Below are 22082 nucleotides of genomic sequence, written 5' to 3'. Positions count from 1 at the left end.
CCCAACGACAGAGGAGATCTCCCGCCGGAGAGCCTTCTTCCTTTGACTGGTGGGGATAACCAGTTTCACCGTCTTTTCGCTTTCCCGATGTATTTCGAGGCCGCCTTGCCCGTGCTAAGCACCCCGGCAACCGGGATACCACGTTTTACCACGACCGCGAGATAAAAGGTACCACCTTTTACCGGAAAACTCCACGGCTAGTTTCTGCCCTGGTAGTGCAACGAACTGCATCTTTCCTCCACGTCGAGATCTTCTCTTCCCCTGGAGGACGCCGCAACTTGCAACCACTACCAGGAACCACTGCCACCGCTGGAGGATCCTTCCCACTTAAGGTACCGTGTCCCGCCTGGCTTTCCTTGCAACCGACTGTACGGGGTAGATTTAGCCCCCGGCTTTCGAACCTGGGTTAGTCTGGGACACCCTGGCTAAACTTTTCTAAGCCTCTCTAAACTCTTCACTGAACCCTCTGCAAGACTTTCTAAGCCTAGTGTAACTGTGTGATCTTGGGCACATTTGTGCTCTGCTCTAAGAGTGGGCCCAGCCTTTGGACTTTGGATCACCAGTGACTTTTTGCTCTCTGCCTTGCTAATAGTGTTCCTGAATCGTAGAGTGGTGTAATCCTGCATATTCTGTCTTTTTCCCTCCCTTTTTCACAACCTTAGTATAGTGCAATCTAGTTAAGCGCTCACCTCTGTATGAAAATAAGTGGTGTCTTACTGTGATTTTCTAATAAGGGAAAAAGGGGTGTATATATCATAATAGTAACTGTGCTTAGAATATTTTACAATAAGAGTGCTGGTGTGTTTCAACTGTGTGTTTATAAATAAATAATTATATACTTTGATACCAAAGCTCTGGTCAGTGTTTGCTTGTATTATTGTATCTGAGTGCCTATTGAGTATACTTTGCATACTGCCTAACTCTTCTTGAGGGAAGTCTGACTGCTCAGCCACAGCTACCAGGTAAATCTGGGTGGTACAGACTGCTACCAAGTGGGTTTACTGCTAACACCTGTAGTTCTAAATCTTTTGCAGTGATCCCTAAGGGAACTGCACAGGTTTCTGCCTAACAGGCGGGTCCCAGCCACCCTCCACATTGGGCCTGGGCCTCTGGTCCCCACTGCCTGCCTACACACCATCCGCTTCAGGATCGGCTCTTTGGAGAGGCCTCTTCCAGCTCTACTAGCAGCGTTGACTCCGGTCATCTGTGCTAGCCCGCCCTCCACATCAGGCATGGGCCTCCAGTGTGCTACGGCGGGTGCCGTTGCATCCTGCTTCTAGACCCCATCTGTTCACCACTGCCCGCCTTCACACCAATTCGTGCCCCACTTCGGCGGTTCCTAACTCGGCCTAGCAGAGCGGCCTTGAAGTCCCAGTCCTCTGACTCCTGTGGTGTCAGCCCGCCCTCCTCCTCGGGCAGGGGCTTTCTTCATACTGCGGTGTGAGTTGTTACTTCTTGATCCCCGACCCAGCCTGGACTCCCCCCGGCTGAGCCACTGCCCACCTCTACACCATTGCGGGCAAGGGCTTCCAGCGTGCTACAGCAGGGGTCCCAATCCTCTGTGCCTGCCGCAGATTCTGCCAGCCCTCCACGACGGATAAAGACGTCGGGTATTCCGCAGCGGGAGTGGTCGCTCCATCCTCCCTCACCTCGTCTGGGCTCTGCAGCTGAGCCGCCGCCTCCCTGAGACCTTGGAGGGCTTCATTTCATCTGATCCCAGCTAGGCCCCTGCGCGGCCTCTTCCCGCTACTCCAACGCGGGCTTACCGTGACTCTGAGTCCACTAGCCCTCATCAACGACTGGCCCTCAGGACTATGGCGTCTCTGCCCGCCCTCCTCCACGGAGTGAGACACCCATACCACTGTGGGCCCCTCATCAACCAAACCCAGCTCTGCCCCCTGCGCTGTCTCTACACTAAGGCCCTCAGAACCCACCACCCCTCCTCAGACCGTGACATCCATCGACCAGCTCGCCACTCGGTTCCTGGTCCCTGTAACTACCAGGTCTCCTCTTTTGCCTGCCCTCCGACCACAAAGACTCTGCCCTCCCTCCTCCACTGCTCCTCGGTCTCCCTGCCCTCCTCTACAGCAGGATCTCTGGTTCACAGTGTCTCTGCCTGCCCTACTCCTCAGTTCGGGGCAACCATTGACCTGTCCTCCACACAGAGCCAGTACTCTGCTGTTCGTGCCTACCTGGCTTCTTCACTACCACCTGTTGTCCACTCCTCACTGTACCTTGCCTCGTCACTAAAGCCATAACTAACCTATTATCTATTACGGTCCCCAGACCTTGCTGGCTCCCTGCCCCTGCTTGTCAACCCAGACTCCTCCACTACCTCTGTCCTCCCGACACCACCAGCTTCTCCAACTGCACAGACGCAGTGGTCCTCCACAACTGCTCTCTGCCGATCTCTTTGCCACCTACCCTCTCTCATCACTTCACCACCTTCTACTTCTCCTCTTGCTCTTACTCCCTCCACCGATACTCCTAGTCTCTTTCGCCCCTTCCTATTTGACTCCCCTACACACCTCTCCCTTTCCCCCTTCATTCTCCCGCTTCTCCTACCTTCCCCCCCCTACCACTTAACTCAATCGCCATACCTCTCCCTTTCCCTCTGTTATGCGTTCTGCCACATCCCTTTCGTACTGCCCTCACCACCCCTCACCCTTCCTTTCCTACTCACCTTCTCCTTCCTCCTCAGGTCCATTACCCTCCGCCACTCTTCTAGTTCTTCTCCTACCCTCTCTCACCGCACTAATCTTTACCCCCCCCACTGTTCAACCCTCCAGCATCTTGAACATTGCTCTCTGGAACGCTAGATCCCTCTGCAATAAAACCTCAGCAGTCCTAGACAGGTTCTTTCGTCTCAACCTTCATTTCCTTTGTCTAACTGAAACCTGGATCCCTCCTCACAACACTACAGTCCCCGCTTCCCTTACCACCTCTTCCTCCTCTCATATCTCTCGCGCTACTGGCCGTGGCGGAGGTATTGGCCTCCTCTTCCATCCCAAATGTCTTTCCTCGACCTCCCCTCCTTCCCTTCCCTTCCTTCCTTCAAATTTCTCTACAAGTCCTTTTCCTCTCCTCACCCTATCTCCTTTATAATCATATACCGACCCCCTGGCCCTCTTTCTTCCTTCTATGACAACCTCGATCATATATCTCTCTCTCCTCTAACTGTACTTGGCGACTTGAATCTTCACCTCCCCTCTCCCCTCACTCCTCTCCCCTTTTTTCCATCCTTGACTCCTACCTTCTTTCCCCTCTTCCTTCCTCTCCTACTCACCCCTCTGGCTCCACTCTTGACCTTATCTTCAACTCTTCCTACCCCTCTTCCACTGTCTCCACACTTCCTCTCCTTCTCTCTGACCTTGCGTTGCTCTCATTCTCCCTTCCGCTCTCTTCTTCTCCTAAGCCTTCCCCTTCCATCTTTTCACGACGCGACCTTCGCAACTTTGATCCCTCCGTTTTTCTCGACACTTGCTCTTCTTTTCTCCCCTCTCTCCAAGACTTCTCTTCACTACCGGCCAATTATGCTCTTTCTACTCTCTCCTCTTCTATCTCCTCCTTTCTAGATCTACTTTACCCCTTTCCTTTTTCCGTCCAACCCGGAAACCCTCTCAACCGTGGCTCTCTCCTCAACTTCTCTCCATGCGGCGTCTCCTCCGATGTCTTGAGACACTCTGGCTCAAATCTCCTTCACTTTCCAACCAAACCTTGTATTTCTCTTGCCACTCTCTTTATGACTCTTGCCTCTCCTCAGCAAAACGCTCCTACTACTCCAACCTTCTCCAATCCCAAGCCTCCCACCCTCGCCGCATCTTCCAAAATCTCGTCTTCTCTCTCCTCCTACCCCTGATCCCTCAACCTCTTCCTCCTTTTCCCCCTCCGACTTTGCAAATGTCTTCTCTTCCAAGATCCTGGCCCTTCTGCAAAAAAAAAAAAAAATCAATTGCTCCTCTTACCCCCCCCCTACCTGCATGACTGACTTCTCCCGTCTCTCTTTCTGACATTTCCATCCTCCTCTCTAAAGCCCACCCCTTGTCTGCTCCAACTGACCCTTTCCCCTCCCTCCTTATACTGAAGATCTACCCTCTTCTTATTACCTACTTAACTTCCTTCAACACCTGCCTCTCTTCAGCTATCTTCCCCTCTGCTTTCAAACATGCCATTATCATTCCTATTCTAAAGAAACCTTCTGCTGATCCCCTGCTCACCTCTAGCTTCCGTCCTATCTCACTTGTCCCTTTCCTCTCCAAGCTTCTCGAGCGACTTGCCTACTCGCAGCTCTCAACCTTTGTCACCAATCTCTCTCTCCTTCCTCCCTCCCTCTCAATCTGGCTTCCGTCCTAAACACTCTCCTGAAACTGCCCTCACTTACATCCTTCACTCCCTCCTCTCTGCCCGACACTCTAAGCAATCCTCTTTCCTTATTCTTCTAGACTTATCCGCCGCCTTTGACACTGTCGATCCCCCCCCACCTTCTTCTCAACACTCGTTCCTCCTTTGGATTCAAAGGATCTGTTCTTAAAGGAACAGAGGCTTTCCTCTTACTCTCCTCCCGCTCGCTCCTTTACTGTTTCCTGGGGAGGCCGCTCCTCTCCAACCCATCCTCTGGAGTACGGAGTACCCCAAGGTTCAGTGCTTGGCCCTTTCCTTTTCTCACGCTACACCTCCCTGCTTGCCCCTGTCATCTCCTCATTTGGCATTTCTCACCATTTCTATGCCGACAATACTGAGCTCTTCCTTTCCTTCTCTTCCTTCTTTACCGACCTCCACCTTAAACTCTCTTCCCGTCTTACTGCAATTAAAAACTGGATGTTTTCTCGCTTCCTTGCTCTTAACACTGATAAAACTGAAGTAGTTTTCTTCCATTCCAACTATCTTCCCCCTCCCTCCTCTCCTCCTTTCATTCACTTTCCTCCCTCTAATCTCCCCATCTCTGGCCACGCTCGCAATTTAGGCATCTACTTTGACTCCTCTCTCACCTTTTCCCCATCACATCTCTCACCTCTCGTGTCTGCCGCTTTCACCTCTTTAATATTCGCAAAGTCTGCCCCTCTCTCACTTTCCATGCTACTAAACTTTATCTCCTCCCTTATCTTCTCTCGCCTCTTCTACTGCTCCTCCTTACTCTTGGGACTTCCTACTTCTCATCTTGCCCCCCTTAAATGCATCTACCACTCTGCCGTCCGTACCCTCTATCTCCTCTACTCCAGTGACTCCATCTCTGCTTCCCTTTCACGCCCAACTTAAATTTAATTTTCTCTGCCTGGTCTTTAAATCTCTCCACGGTCTTCCTCCCCCTTATCTCGCATCCCTCTTTCTACACTCCCTCCTGCTCCCTTCGCTCTGCTGACCACTTCCTACTCACTGTTCCTCCAGCCCCCTGTGCCACATCCCGTTTCCGCTCCTTCCAACTCCTAGCCCCCCTGCACTGGAACTCCTTCACTCTCTCACTCCGCTCCATTTCCACCTTTTCCTCATTCTGCACATGCCTTAAAACTCTCCTTCTCCATCCCCCACCTTGAAACCCCTCCCCTTTCCTGCCTCCCTCCCACCTTGCCTTATCACCTTCCTCATCTCCCTCCTCTCCCCCCTGGCCCCCTTTCTCACCATTTACCCCTTCCTTCCCTCCTCCTCCTCCTCTTCCCCACCCCTCCCTCTACCTCCCTCCCACTTCTACTCCACTACACTCCCTCTTCCCTTCAATTTAATTGCTCCATTTACTGTTTTGTTGGTCTGATTCACAATTGTATATTGCTTCTACTGTTACTGTTATATTGTTAATGTTAATTGTATCCTGTTAAAATGTGCAGCGTTTTGGAGTAAAGCGCTATATAAACTAAATAAATACAAATACATCACACCTATGGCTACTCTGGAGGTGCGGTCTGAGAGGAGTCGATCCAGGTAGTGGCATCTTTAAAAAAGCTGAAATTTCTTCAAAGCGATTGACAGTTTTTAATGGGCTACTAAATCAAATGCTGCGGACAGATCAAGTAGTAACAGTAGGCATAGTCGACCTGATTCCCTGACAGCGTCCATCTGATTTTTGAGATCTAGTAATGGTGTCTCAGTGCTATGGCTTGGGTGGAAGCCAGACTGTCTTTCGCCTAGCAGGTGGTTATTTTCAAGGTGGGATTGAATTTGAGAGTAGACCATTTTGTCAATGATTTTGAGGAGGAAGTGGACGGTGATGGGTCGATAATTGGTGGGGATGGTGGGGTCTAAAGTGGGTTTCTTAAGGAGAGGGGTGACCCACGCTTTAATATTGGGAGGGATGGTGTTGGATTTAAAAAGGAGGCATTAACCAAATTCGTAATGGTAGTTGCTAGGGTGTGTGCACACTCCTTGACTAGTTTAGCAGGGAATGCGGCTCCTTTACAATTAGACGTTTTTAGTGAGGCTATTGTTTTTAGTACTTGCTCTGTGGTGACCGTAGTGAAGTGGAATTATGGAGTGTCTGAGTTGGAATCTGCTGTGGGCAGGGCACATGGCTTTGTACTGGTTGCTAGTATTTCTTTTTGTGCGTCGATTTCATTTTGCAGGGAGGTTATTTTGGTGGTCAGCGTATCCTGAATGTTGGTACACCAAACTTTATTAACTATGGTTATACTTGGGTGTATGGGGGTTTCTAGTTCCTTAATGATTGTCAATAATTCTTTGCTGTTTGAGGCGACATTGGTGATGCGCATGTTTAAGGAATTAGCTTTTTGGGTGTATACTTCGTCCTTGTATAATTTGGAGATACTTTGAACTTTAAGGTGTCGCTGCTGGGGGTTTTTCTATGGAGATGTTCTAGTGCTCTTTTTGTTTCTCTAAGTTCTGAGGTTATCATTAAACCAGGTTTTACTTAATTTGGGCTTAGGTGTTAGAGTGGGGCTATTTCATTTATAGCTGTCTTTAGGCAGGTATGATAATGTAGGGAGATAGCCTCTGGATTAATGACGGCTGGTTGCTGCGAGTTGATTAGTTTAGTCAGTAGTGGGGTAAGATTTTCCTGCGTTAGTTTCCTTGAGTCACGCATTAATGAAGGTAGAGCAATGGTGGCAAGTGGGGTGAGGTCTTTATGTATGATGACATTAAATCTGATAAGCCGGTGATCAGTCCAGGTCATTTCTAAGATGTCTTCTATAAGTATTGTGGAGTTTAGTGTCAGGATCCAATCCAGGATCCTGCCTTTAGAATGTGTGGGAGCATGGAGCATTTGCTTGAATTGCATTTCGAGTAAAGCATTGTGGAAGGCTGAAGCTTTAATGTCGGTTTGGTCATTAAATCCTAAGTTGATGTCTCCTAGAAGTATGAACCCAGTGTTTGTTTTCAGTATAGGAGCGAAGAGCAGAGGTAATTCTAGGTCAGGATGGTTGGTGGAACTGGGAGCTCTGTATACTACTAGAAAATTAAATGTGGTTTTGGGGTCGGTGGTAAGCTTGAGGGTGAGAAGTTCATAGCCTGCTAGGCTTTCTGTGGTGCATTCTCTAAATTGGAGGGGCGGGGGGGATTTAGCTATGATAGCGACTCCACCACTGGTGGTCTCCTGACGATCTGATCTGAGTAATGTATAATTCTGTGGTAGTGCTAGTGTGATGAGTGAGCCTGATGCTGTATGAAGCCATGTTTCAGTTAGAGCTAGGAAGTCTAATTTATGTTTCAGAATGAGGTCATGTTTATCAATGGCGTGGGCACCTAATGATCCAACATTGAGTAATGCGCCTCTTAGTGATTCTGTAGTTGGCTGGGAGCAGCTGGTGGGCATGATAGAGGCTGGCTGTGGTGGCAGGTAGTGGGTTTTCTGATGTTTATATTCGATACTGGTGTCCTTGTGATTGATTTGGGGAGTGGAGGGTGGGTGGTACTAGGACTGGGAGTGGTGGGGGGGTGTCATGTTTTTTGTCCTTGGCTATGAGTCTGTAGGCTGTGGTGTGAGTGGTGTTATTGGTGGTAAGAGCAGATAGACTACAATTTCTGGCAATACCTTGGATGGGTCTTGTGGCTCTGGTGGGCTTATAAGTTCTAGAGAAGAGTCTGAGGTATCGGGCTGTGCCTGTCAAATGAAGGGTGATGTGGAATATGGTGGCTGTCGCTTGTGCCATGGCAAAGGCTGGAGTGTTGGGTAGGAATGGTGTGGGACATGGTAATGGGTTATGTCTAGGGCAACGTAGTCGAGCTAGACCTCCTACCTGAATGAATGTTCCTTTGGAACAAGATGAGGAGGCTGAGTTGGCGTCATGTATTGGTTGGGGCATGGTAGTTGGTTGACACTGCTGAGTGGATAATGTAATAATAATAATAAGAGTTTGCTTTTGGTTGGGGCGAGGGTGTTATTAGTGGGCAAAGGAGGAGACAGTGTGGCTATTGGGTTGCAGTGATTGGAGAGTGGTCGTGGTCTGTTACCTTCTGACCTAGTAGTGATGGTTGGGTTAGGTTTTGCTAATGTTTGTGCGTGTATAGGCACGTTGCGTGGTGTATGCAGTAGGAGCATATTAGTGCATGGCTTACTGGTGTCTATTGGTTAGAGTGGCGTAACTCTGGGTCGGTATGTTATCATTACAAGTATAAGGATAGTGTGGCAGGATCACAGAGGGTGTGCCACAGGTTACATATATAAAACTGAGTCCGTCTTAGTGTTTACCATACATTATAAACATCAATTTTTAGCAAAAATGGGGACATGCTAGGCAGAGTAAGCCGCAACTTTAGTCAAAAATCGTGTATGCTAGGCAATGTGATCATCAATTTTTGCCATATAGACATGGTGTGCAGCCAACAATGTGGGCACAAATGAACAGCAGCAAATTAAGGCACAGTGTGTAGCCATCAACCAATTTGGCAGCGTATGCAATAATATAAACAGCATGTACAACAGTAAATTGGAAATAGGTGGTACTGGGATTTCGCAGTGTGGGCTACCTTCAGTATATAAACATGAAGGGCGGCAGTCAGTAGGAAAGACAAAGCGCAGCTTTTTTTTTAGTCGTCAAGTAGTTTTTGTAGCTGGCGGGAGAGGGGGGTTGTTGATACACAAACAGTAAAGCTCACCTAACAAGTGGGGTCAGGGATATCCGCACTGTGCAATACCAGTGCGCTAATAGGGCCTTTTCCCAGGCCTTCTCCCACAGCCGGCTTCTGCTTGCCGGTGCTGGGGGTGTGATCAAGAGCTGGGAGGTTACCTGGCAACCAGAAGCGGCCTCGCTTCAGTGCCGCAATGCACCTCCCATTTTGGAACAGGAGGCGCTCGCTTTCCACAGGCACGTTGGATAAAATATATCAAATCTCGCAATAAGGTCAGACTGATATGATCTTACTTGCGACGTAGATCAATGAAGTATAGCGGTGAAATATGGCAGGGGCATCAGCCGCGGAACTTAAAGTGTCGTCGTGGTGGGGGCCGTTCAAAGCAGCTGGCGTTGATACTGCGAGGGAGACAGGCTCCTGCCCTCTCACCGATCAGAAGGGAAATTACTGCAATAGTCTTGGAAATGGTTTCAGGAAGCAAAAAAGACTACATCAACATGGCTTCAATCGTATCTGGACGATCCATCGAAAATGGCTTCATCTTATTGAAATCCAACGAAATGTATTCATTGAAAGTAATTTCCATCGAAATGCACTCATTGAATATATTTAATTGGATTTGCTAATGCCCCCATAACCCCCAATAAAGAAAATGTTACATGGAGCTGTCCAGTCCTGAAATCTTTAAACATTAAAAATAAATGCATCAAAATGCTATCTTTTACATTTAAAAGTACATTTCCATCGAAACTTGTCCATAGAATATAGGAATGGACACAAGTTTCGATGGAAATGTACTTTTAAATGTAAAAGATAGCATTTTGATGCATTTATTTTTGTTGTATTTTTTTCTATGGATTTGATTTTTGATGGTTGGGATTCAATGTAAAGACCATAAACCGGCTTCAAATGTGCTATGCTACTTCCGGCAAAATGCTGGATAGTGGTATATTGGAAAACAAGATTCTTCTCAGATCCAAAATCAGTGCTTGAGTTCATGAGACAGTGAGGAATTCTAAACTCTTTTTGGCTGTAGACACCTGTGTGAAACCCGAAGGTGTCTCCCTAGCTAATCCCCGGGGATCAGTCATCCAGGTGGCCAGGACACGGCCATCGCTATTCGATCCAGTTCCTGGGCGTGGACCAGTGAGGGAGGATCATCTGGATGGGGAGTTGGAGCGGGACACCAATGGGAGAGACGCAGTATCCCTCCCCTTTTGACACCTTTTCCCCATCCTACCACATAGGACATTGCAAAACACTGCCCCTCCCCCCCTTTTCCCACATCGCACAATACGAAAGACAACAGACTAACACCAGGGCTGTTTTCCTGATGTGTCTCAATACCTGGGTCAGGCAAAGTCAGGTAAAAGACCTGAATCTCGCACACCTGAGGGCCCGTTTCCCTTCTCCACAGGGATACCAGCTGGAGCACAAAAGACGAGCGAGGCAGATGGCAAGACGAGACAGCTATCCAAGACCCGGCAGTTAAAAAGGATGAGAAAGGCAGCAAATATTGAGAGGCTGACTAGGCGAGACACGACCTTGCCCTTTTCGACTCAGACACGCAAAATCTCTGCAGAAGGAATCGTAAGGCTGTGGAAAATATCACCAAGTTTATTGCAACAGATGTCAATGGTACACAGAGCGTGCCTACGCTGATAAGCCGGAGCGAGGGACACTCCTGCTACCGTGATACCGGCCTTGACTCCAGATCTAAGGAAAGCCAAGCAGTTCATCGCAGCCGTTGAGTCGCAGAGAGAACCGATAAGAACCTGGCTGTGTTGAATCAAAGTCGCAAATTGGCATTTGGGGAAGAGTTCAAAGAACTGTAAAAGTGGTAAGAGAAGACCAGCTGCAGAGGGAACCTGGCACCATGTGGGTGCTGACTCAAGAAACCCTGGTCGATCCCATGTTTATTAACACTATAGATACCAGAAGGTCGTAGGAGAGCCGCCAAGATGGAGGTCGAGCAAAATTCCTGTACAATCTAAAGTTTTTGACCGACAAACTGTTGAGAAAGTAAGGGAAGTGAATCCTGCAGAGTGAACAGTTACTACATGAACTGCATATCGCCAAGGTCGGCGAGAGTGAACCCTGCAGAGGGAAACCTGTTTAAAAAGACATTGAGATTTTATGAAAGCGAGAAGTATTGAGAGACGAGTGGGTTGGAACCCGAAACCGGTCGAGGGAGATCCAGGGTTGAAACGCTAGCACCCAAAGTTCACTATGAAAGAAACTTTTTTGTGAAATCATTGAAAGCAATATTGTGAAGAGTCAATGCCCCCGGGATGTGAGCGCGGTTTAAAAAAAAAAAATGCAAATAAAAAGTCTGCGCCCGGAAGAGGGGGACCCAGGGGTGAAGTCATGGATGTATATGTTTTGCCCGTGGAACAAATTAGTCGCGGCCGAATTCGCGATGGTCAATTTGGCTGCGAAGCCAATTTCGCCATCGACAAAACCTGCCCTGTACCCCACCAACGTTGAATACATCAGGCCTCTTGAAGAACCCGATAGCTGGAACGGAACTGTCAGCTCATGCTGGAGAGGCTCCAAAGTCCCACCTTGTCCCGCGCAAAAATCGCGGGGAAGGGAGACCTCAAGACAATCACATCCTGACTTATTATTTGAACACTATTTACTTTACTTTGATACCATATCCCACACTCTTTCTGTAATTAGTTGTAAGGAATTGGCAATAGGTTTTTCTTAGTATAGGCATTTTTATTTTGACAACGCCACTGTTAGGGAGAATTCTCAGAAATGTGCCTATTCCCTCTACCACAGAGACACCCAGCAACTTTTCTGGATTTTGAGGGCTTTATTTTTTTACCTGGAGAGAGTGAGACCCTTTTTACCACTCATGTATTTTAATGTGATTTTGAACTCTGTTTCTTTTGGTTGTGGAGTCTGACAAACTCCATAGGCATCATCTTTACATTGTGTCACACAGCACCTTCAGAGCAGTGACAGAGGGAAGTCTTTCAGATTTCCCAAAGGTTTAAATACTTTCTCTGGGATAAACTATTGTTACCCAGAGCAGTAAAGTGAAATTGACTACTTACATTTGTAACTTTCTAGACCCAGCAAATGCTATCTTAAACCTTTGTCTAGCTTCTCATAACATGTTTATGTTAACCTTTCCTCACTGAATGGCTGGTGGCAGTGGTTTACTTTTTACGACCATTATGGGATTTTACCGCGGACTGAGTTTGCAGCCACGGTAAAGCACCCAGGAGTGGCTTTTTTGTCAAAATGGCCCCAGTCTTCTTTTCCCCCCCATTTCTTTGTGGAAGGGCCTTTTTGAGATTTACTCTGCGCGCCAAACCAGGTTTGATCCCTTTGTTCGTTTTGTCTTTGCCGGGGTTCACAAGTGAAACCTGCCTCTGGCTCCAGGTTGTCTGGCGGGGACAGGAAGTGAGGGAGGTGCCCGAAACACCCTGTGCATAATCTCCTAGGAGATTCAAATGCACTCTGTGGTGGTTGGCTGGCTGGCTATCCGGCAAGGACAGCTAGGCTGGAATGAATGGGAGAGAACTGAATAAAAGGCGAGGCTTTTGCCTTGGAAGGCAGAGTCTACCACTGGAAGAAGGAACCGAAGAAGAACGTGAAGAGGACGCCTACTGCAACTCCTGGACCATTGGTCTGCCCGGTGAAGCCCTGCTGCTGTGCTGAAACTCCAAATTCTTATCAACAGAATATCCTGCAAGGACGGCTTCTCCCTTTGAGTTGGTGGGACCAAATCAACTCCAAAATAAGCACCTGGACATTCTCTCGGAGCTGGTGGACTTTCCACAGAGTTGCTGCTGGAAACCGAAATGCCAGGGAGAGGAACATCAGATTGTGTGCGTTGCTTTTAAGCTGGCCAAGAGCTCCAGGAAGATCCTCTGTACTCCCAGGAAGCAGGACTGACCGAGCCTGAGCCCCCTCAACAGAGCGCGGGACCCCAGAAGCAATGAAAGCCCATCTCGACAGGCAGGAACCACAGTGTTGCTATTTGCGGTAGACGCAAGGAGCAGAGACACCGAACAGCCACTTGTTTGAAGATTGCCGATTGCAATCGGTGACAGTCCCATTGCAGTGTACGAGTCCCCAGAAGTCCTCACTCTTGTCCCCACGACTGAGGCACAGGAACAGTGAGATTTGCAGAACTGCTGAGGAACAGAATTAATCTGCTGCACTTTTTCTTCAATACAAAAAGGTACTGTAAAAGTCAGAGAACTCTCTTGCTGTAGAGTTGCTTGTATCTTCAACTACTCACAAGTCTAACAGCTTGTGGCCGTACATTGATGATTCTTTTTCTTCAAAGACTTCTAAAACATTGTGCAAAGACTTTTCTTACTTACCTGGAAAGAAGTGCTTCAGCTCATATAGACTTTTGCCCATTGACTTTGGCTTAGCCTGTTCCACTGAATGACTTCTTGGGGGATCTGAAAGTATTTGCCTGCTTAAGAATATTTATTGTCTCTTGTATGTTCTAATAACCTTTTCCTTTGACTTACTCCTAAATGATTCTAAATACAACAGTGATATATTAATGTCCCCAGCACCCTAGCTATTGAAGTCACCGGAGTGTGTAGGTTGCGTCTGTGGGCCATCCCAAAAGGGTATTCACTGATTTAGAGATATCAAGAGTGTGTATTTTGTGAAGTATATTTGGGTGTTACTGTTATATTGCTCCTTTCTGAAGGTGGTTTATTATAACTGACTGATAAATTAATAATTGTTTATTCAAGAAACCTAGTGTGTAAGTGTTTATTTGAATACTTGTCACTGTAAATCTGTGAAACCCCTACAGCTCACATTAACCCCTCTTGAGATAAGCCTGGCTGCTCAACATGCTACCAACCTGTGTAGTATAGACTTATACCAAAGGTTGGGTTCCTATTGCCAGGAGGTCAGGGTTGTTGTAGTGCACCCAAAAGGGTACTGCATACAATCTTGCCTAACACCAGGCTTATCTCAAGAGGGGTCATACTTGCATACTTGCAAATGCAACGCTAGCTTGAATCTAACGAAATTCTAGGGCTTCGTCAGTTATGTTTTGGACCGGGCCATGGAACCGAATCTGCCCTGCTCAACCTTAAAAATCAACTTGACTCCATCAGAGAAACACAAACCCAGCCCTCCTAATACTGTTAGATCTCTCCAACGCATTTGATCTAGTGAAACATAGCATTCTCTGCCAGCACCTCACCTAAGCGGCCAACTTCTCAAAGGAAGCCACATTTGGATAGCCTTCTTCCTTGTCGACCGGTCAATAAGGGTGTTCTCTGAAGTAGTATGTGCACCCCCTCCCCGAACTCCTGTGGTGTTCCTCAAGGCTCCTGTGTCTCTCCGACACTTTAAAACATATTTACAAAGCCCTTTTTTGACCTCCTAGACCCCAAGGGCATCACCTACAGCAATTATGCCACTGGCACACAAATCCTGCTCCCCTCACTGGAACCTACCTAGAGGATACCCAGTCCCTCAATTAGATCTACTCAGTCATCCAGGCTTGGATGGCAGGCAACGGACTATGCTTAAATGACGAAAAGATGAACTCCTGATGGTCGTGCCACCATCTGTACTAAAAAATCTTGACAATATGCCAGCTTCATAATTGATAACCTTATGATACCAGTGTCCGCTTCAGAAAAAAACTCTAGGCGTCAACCTCATCTCTACCCTCTCCCTCACACATCAAATCAACACCATTGCGACCTCAGCAGCGTACACAATGAAGCTCATCAACACAGCCAGATCACTCCTTGACCAGGACAACTGCCTCACCATCGCAAGAGCTATCATAGGAGCCTGAATGGATTACTGCAATGCTCTCTTCGCTGGCACCTCCGCACACAACATCCACAAGCTAGAAGTAATCCAAAACCACGCCATCAGAGCAGCCCTCCATATACACCGAAACAAGAGCATATCTGAGGCAAGATGGCCCATTGGCTTCCCATCAAGGAAAAGATCATTTTCAAAACTCTCTCTATCACTGAACGATGCCCATCTAACTCAGCACACCTTTACCCTTCTCAAAGCTTCACTAAAGTACAATCCTCCAGACCCACCAGAAGAGCTTACGCTCACAGGCTTGTCGGGCCCACATCCAAGTGCGCCAAATGTGGAGGATCCAGCTTCTCTGCCATAGCTACCACCCATGGAACTCGCTCCCACCACACCTGAGAGAAGAAATATCGTACTGGTCTTTCAGAAAAGCACTCAAAACTTGGCTCTTCGTCTGACACCTATGACTACTGAGCCTCTTAAAACTCCATTTTCTTCCTTCCCTGTTTGCCCTCCCACCCCCGTTTCTCTCCTTAAGGGAAAGTAACTGGTTATAACAGCGCCTAGATGCCTTTGGGGTTTGCGCACTTAACAAATGTAAACATAAATAACTAAGTAGGTTTATTTTAATCGATCTCTGCATTAACTGATTTCTTTGTAATGCTCTACAGCTCACAACTCTCTCCCAAGAGAAGTCTGGCTGCTGAGGCACTCTACCGACTTGAGTAGTAGAGGCCTATATTAAGAGTTGGGTCACTAATCCCAAGAGATCAGTTTTATGAAGTCCAACACTGACTCAGGAGAATCAGTCAAAAAATCCAAGAGTCCAGTAAAAAGTGCTGGGGGGCTCACAGGTGGACAGAATTTCGCACAAACATGGAAATCGACACTAACTGGAAGTGAAATTTATGGAGGCATCTTAAAACAGCAAGTTTCTGCAGGCAATGACATACTGGCAGGGTAATTTTCTGAGAGCCATAAAACTATAGTTGTAATACAGTCTTAATTTGCATGGCGCAGCAATGTGGCATTGGAACATACTTGGCTTGATCATATAGCAAGGATGCATGGAAACTGGAATGGCAATATTCTATAGACAATATGAAACTGGTATGGACACTTTCTGTGAGCAAAGATGCAGTACAATGGGGTTAACTGGAAGCAATTCAGCAATTGGCATGTTAAGAGGAACTGACAGGCTGGCACAAGGAGCAGAACATGGGGAAAGTCTGAAAACAAAACAGTACATTGAAGCAGTATTTCAGACAGTCCATAGTAGCAGTATCCTGAAATATTTGTGCAACACTCCATATGTGCTTTGCAGGAAATCCAGCATGTGGTAAGCAGCATCTAGGCATACAAGAGAAATTCTGATTGTACATTACTCCCTGGTTCTTCGAAGTATATTTTCTTAATAAGTACATGAAACATGTGTTACATTGCCTTGTGCAATATGCAACACTGGGGTCATTTCTACTTGAAATGAGATACAATTGTTTTTCATCCGAAGGGAAGGGCATAAACATGTGCTAACTATCCATTTATTTTTTCTATGGAGTGAACTATTCTGATGTGCATATTCATGAGTTGTTGAGGCAAAGAAAGTCCAGTGTGTAAATTAAATATGTAGATTGAAAGACATATCATTTGAAGTACTAAAATATCATGTGTTTTCCTGCAGAGCTGTCTTCAGAATTTCATATTCAGAATTGTAGGAATGTTTTGCTAGGAAAGTACTACAGAGTCGATATTCTCAAAATGTCCTACGGGGAACATACAAATCCTCCTCGGCTGCGAACTTCCTCATATAGATTCTACTTTGGAACAAGCTTTTGTGCAAGACCACCACCATCCTCTTGTTTAAAAAAAAAAAAAAAAAAAAAAACACTAGGTTTCATTCATGTTTATTAGGAAAGTATTAGCAGCTAAAATCAATCTATAGCATTTAGTTGTGGGAAATACAAACCTGCAGCTACATATACATTTTTAAATTAGAGGGCAATATCAGCTGTTTTTTAAATATGATTTAAAGCCTGCATAATCTCTGGAAAAGGCACTTACCAGCAAATTTCTGGCTCAAAGGTACAGTTATTGGCGTTGGCTTGACAAGAGTGCCTTTACCGATGGGGTCCAGATCCTTAACATCAGGAACCCGATCATGATATATGAAGTCATTATCCTTCTTTGCAGCTGTGAGGGCCCGGTTGATTTTGTCAGCTAGATCTTTTACATTCACATACTCATCATACCGAGAGGCCACCGTTTTCACCAACTCTGCTGCATGCTAAAATCACAATAGATATAATTATAAATTTAGCAGCTGCCCAATATATTTGATTGAAGCCTACCACATAATCATTAACGCTTATTTGCATATAACACTTTAACGCCCATCACAATAAGAAAGGAGGTTGTGGTTAACCTTTGTAGACAAGAAAGCTCTTTAGTCCTCCTATAAATGTTATATAGTTTTCCAATACACCAAATGCTCAAAAAAATAAAAATCGAAGCACAAAACGCTAACTGATTCAGTTGAGAAAATGTAGAACACCATTTTGTATGAAATAAAAAAGAAAGCCAGTGACAGGATTAAGATCTAAAAACAAAAAAATAGAGAACAAAAGTGTGATCTGGCAAGCTGCCATTTTTAATGTATGAATCATGAAGGCATTATTTAGAAAGCAGTAGTGTGGGGGTGGGGAGGGAGTAGTGTCTTATTTTTCTGTTAGGGAGATTTATTATTGTGAGACCCCCAGCACTTCTTGCTGGCCTTTTGGACCTTTTTCTTTTAATCCTGAATGAGTAGAGCCTTTTCCACTCATTGATTCTTATGGGCTCTGTCTTTTGGAACACTGTTCTTTGTATTCTACCTGTACTAGGGAGTCTGAGTGCTCCATAGCTCTCAAAGTTATCTGTTCTACAACTACAGCACGCAGCTCCCAATGGGCAGTGCTGCTGGCAACCCTTTGGGTCCTACTTTAAGATTCCTTTTCCTATATCCTTAAGTCAACTACAGTTCTAAACTCTATAGTCTGAGAGATTGGCAAACACCACCTTCAGTGGAGTGCCAAAGGGATATTTAGTATCCCCCTTCTCTCTGCTGCTGTGACTGTTATGTAAGATAGGATGCAGTAACCCTGTGGGAGACAACACCAGCCTTGTCCTCTTGGTAACAGGTAACCCAACCTATTGGTATAGGTCTGTACTGCACAAGTTGGTAGAGTGACTTAGCAGCCAGACTTATCTCAAGAGGGGTAAGTGTGAGCTGTAGAGATGCAACACAGATTCACAATTTGAAGTATCCAAATAACACTTATACTCTAGGTTTTCTAGTAAAATATTGTTACGCGCCGGCAGCGCTGCTCTCGCCAGTCTCCCTTGGCATTTACACCAGCTCACAGTCCAGGGAAAGACATTGGTGTGGCAGCGTTATCGGTTTCCATGGAGACTGGACGGACGCCGGTATCGGCCGTGTCAGCCGACACACGCACAGCGCCGATGCTCCGCCCCTTGCCTTCTTAACCCAGTTCCTCTCGGGGCTCGGTGCTGCTAATTGTAGTTTACACGTACCCTTACGTGTTTAGCCCCCAAGCTAATTTCCTTCTTCAGACCTTCCAACGTATTTTCCCTGGTTTTCGGCTTTGCCTTCCACTCGGACTGCTTGCGGATTGCCCTGTTGAATTTGGTTCTACATGCTGTTATGACTCGGAACGTTTCCTGGATTGTTGGCGGCTGTCAGAAGTCGTTTATCTACGCTCCGTAGCTTTTTGGTTCCTTCCACAAGGGCTATATCGGAGCGATCATCCCCTGGCAATAATTGCCTTCAGTAAGTGTGCCTTCATTTCAAACTGTTGTCATTGCTTCCTGTGATTGTTCTTGGCTAAACACTGCCTACACTTGCTGTGAAAAAAAAAATACACGTTACCTTGGACATTGTGCTGGATTTGTACTCTCATCTTACAAGTGCAGTTCAGGACGCTTTCCAGTTACTTGCACCAACCCATACCTAGTGCGTCCCTTGAGCCGTTCGGGTGTATCCTCCCTCACCAACTTCCCTGTTTATTATTTTCTCCCATCGTTGTCTTTTTTCCAACAGGATTTCCCTTTTGCTCCTCAACCATCTGCTTCCAGGTTAGTTGTGCATTCTCTAGGGTTCAAGGTGAGTCCTTAAGTCAGTTAAGCTAGTTCCTTATTGTCTTTTGCATTGTCCTTCTAAGCTCTGTACATACTCTGCTACTCCAACCAACTTGTTATTCAGGTATTCATGAATTGTTGATTGTCCTACAATTGCTATTCTTATCTGTACCGCGTATAACCCTTTCTGTGGTTTCTTTTCAGCTGTTGGTCTAGCGGTGTGTGTGTCTACCCCGCTCTTTTATTTGACTGATACCTCAGTCTGTCTTATCAACACAGCAGATGGATACAAAGAGCCCCTCTTCTTGAGGAAGCCTGATTCACTGAAATGAAATCAGGGTAGCTGAGGTCGAGACTCCACCACTTCTGTCTTCAAGGTCTGGTTCCAATTTACGGATCCTTGGTGTGGTGAGCAACAAATATTTATTTAAACGGTCAGTTTTAAATAAGCCTTCTTTACAAAGGACAATATGCAACAATAAAAATGCACTTCATAACACTTCCTCAGATTTAAGATGCCTCACATACACTCCCTACACCCCGAGTTGACTTCAATTACTAGTGGTTGCTAATGGTTAGCATGGCTATATCACATTTTGTACTTAATGCATTTCTGAGGTTGTGGAAAAGGTTAGGGAAGAAAAAAGGTTAACCGGTTCTCAGACCATGTGAATACTTTTCAATCTACCAATGAAGTCTAGACTAGATAATTCCCAGCAATACAAGTTAAATTTATGCACCACCTATGAGGGACAGTTAGAACCAGGGTCAATAGGTTAGAAGAGTCTGCAGGGAGCCAGGACACCAAAGTCAATTGGACCAATGTCTATGGAGCTCAGGCACTTCTTTATATAGTATGTAATATGGCTGAAGACCCGCTTTTTTTGTTATCTGGGGAGCGGACTCATGAGGGACTACTCAATCATAACAAGATACAATTGAGTACAGACCACCCCACCCTTTAACACAATATGGTACAGATAGGAACCAACAACGGGACAGAAGTATGATCACTCCAAAGTTAAAGAACAGGTAGTAGTATAGATCTGATCCAAAAATTTTAAAACACATTGATCAGAGTCCAACTGCATTTCTAGCAAGTTCAAATCAATTGCACGCTATAGGACAAAGAATACAACGATGTGGTGAGGTTAGTCATTAAGGTAACTTGGTGTGTTGTACTTATTATCAGCACACTTGAAAAGTCGACACGTTTTGTGTTTTACAGCTTCGGGATATCTGAACATGGTTTGTTTGAATGTGTATGCTATCCTCCGCATACACATGGACTCCATGGTGGGATGAAGGGAGTGTTCCTTCTAATGCTTCGGTGTGTCTTGGGCTGATTGTGTGTGGGACCGTCATCAATACAGTGCTCTGTCTTGCTTGTGTCAACATTGAGACCACATCGCTTTCAACATTACAGTCTTGAAGAAAGCACGGAGGATAGCATACACATTTTTTCAGGAGAATTTTCAGTTTAGTGCTAAATTCCTCCCACCTTAGAGACCCAGCTCTTTTGCTGAACTTTGGGAATTTGATGCATTTTCTGCGTTTTTGGTTGTGGAGTCTGACAAACTCCATAGGCATCTTTTACATTGTCACACAGCACCTTCAGTGCAGTAACACAGGGAAGTCTTCCAGATTTCCCAAAGGTTTAAATACCTTCTCTTGGCTAAACTACTGTTTCCAAGAGCAGTAAAGTGAAATTTACTTTACTTACATTTGTAACTTTCTAGAGCCAGCACACACTATCTTACAATAGAGTGTGGAGGGGCTACTTAGTATCCCCTTTGTCTAGTTTCTCATGTAACAATTTTATGTTACCCTTTCCTCGATGAATGGCTGGTGGCAGTGGTTTACTTTTAACTACCGTGGTGTGTATTTACTGCAGGCTACGTTCGCAGCTGCAGTAAAGCACCCAAAAGTGCCATTTTTGTCAAAATGGACCCCGTCTTTTTTCACCATTTCTTTGTGGAAAGGTCCTTCTTGAGATTTACTCTGCACGCCAAACCAGGTTTGGTTTCTATTCATTTTGCCTCTGGCGGGATTCACGAGTGAAGCCCGCCTCTGGCTCCAAGGTGTCTGGCGGGGGCAGAAAGCAAGGGAGCTGCCTGAAACTCGCTGTGCTTGGCTTCCTACGAGACAGCAATGCACTCTTAAGTGATTGGCTGGCTGGCTGTCCAGCATGAACAGCCACCCTGCTGGGTGACGGACTACTAATCTGGAATTAATGGGAGATACCTGCATAAAAGGCGAGGCTTTTTGGGTTGGAAGGCAGAGTCGACCACTGGAAGAAGAACTTGAAGAGGATGCCTCCTGCAACTCGTGGACGATTGGTTTGCCCGGTGAAGCCCTGCTGCTGTGCTGATACTCCAAATTCGTATTGACTGAAGCCCCTGAAAAGACGACTTGTCCCTTGAATTTCTGTGACCAATCACTCCAAAGTAAGCAACCTGGACATCCTCTCGGAGCTGGTTGAATTTACACTGCAGTTGCTGCTGGAACGGAATATCCAGGAAGAGGAACACCAGATTGTGTGTGTTGCTTTTAAGTTGGCCAAGAGCTCCAGAAAGATACTCCCAGGAAGCAGGACTGACCAAGCCTGAGCCCCCTCAACAGAGTGCAGGACCCCAGATGCAAGGAAAGTCCATCTAGACAGCCAGGAACCACAGTGTTACTATTTGCGGTAGATGTGAGGAGCTGAAACACCGAAGTGCCACTTGTTTGAAGATTGCCGGTTGCGAGCATGGACTATCCCATTGCAGAGCAGGAGTCCCCAGAAGTCCTCGCTCTTGTCCCCACGACTGAGGCCCAGGAACACCAGGATCTGCAGAGCTGCCCAGGAACAAAAGTCATCTGCCGCACTTTTCTTCAACCTAAAGGTACTGTCTGACAGAACTTACCTCTTGTTGCACCACCTTGCTTGTCCCCGGAGACTTGTCTCGGTTGCCTCTGTAGAGTTGCTGACAGCTTCTCTACCTCACAAGCCTAATCAGCTTGTGGCTCTACTTTGAATTTCTTCTTATTCTACAAAGACTTCTAACTTTAACTTAACTGCAAGAAGTGCTTCAGTTCACCTTGACTTTCGTTAACTTAACATTGGCTGGCCAAGCTCCCTGAATGACTCTTCTCTCCTCTGCTTAGGTGTT

General features: G+C 46.3%; 1 protein-coding gene across 2 annotated transcripts in view; it reads right to left on the bottom strand.

The window, feature by feature from the left end:
* PDCD6IP (programmed cell death 6 interacting protein) overlaps positions 1 to 22082 on the bottom strand; it is a 1152781-nt gene that overhangs the window by 857066 nt on the left and 273633 nt on the right. For both annotated transcript variants that reach the window (XM_069613187.1, XM_069613188.1), the window contains exon 8: positions 16858 to 17080. In XM_069613187.1, coding sequence (XP_069469288.1) covers positions 16858 to 17080 — 223 coding nt within the window. The remainder of the gene's footprint in view (positions 1 to 16857; positions 17081 to 22082) is intronic.

This window comes from Ambystoma mexicanum, chromosome 5p, assembly GCF_040938575.1.
Source record: "Ambystoma mexicanum isolate Mex_15411 chromosome 5p, UKY_AmexF1_1, whole genome shotgun sequence".
Classification (NCBI taxonomy): domain Eukaryota; kingdom Metazoa; phylum Chordata; class Amphibia; order Caudata; family Ambystomatidae; genus Ambystoma; species Ambystoma mexicanum.
This window is presented reverse-complemented; position numbering and strand designations above follow the sequence as displayed.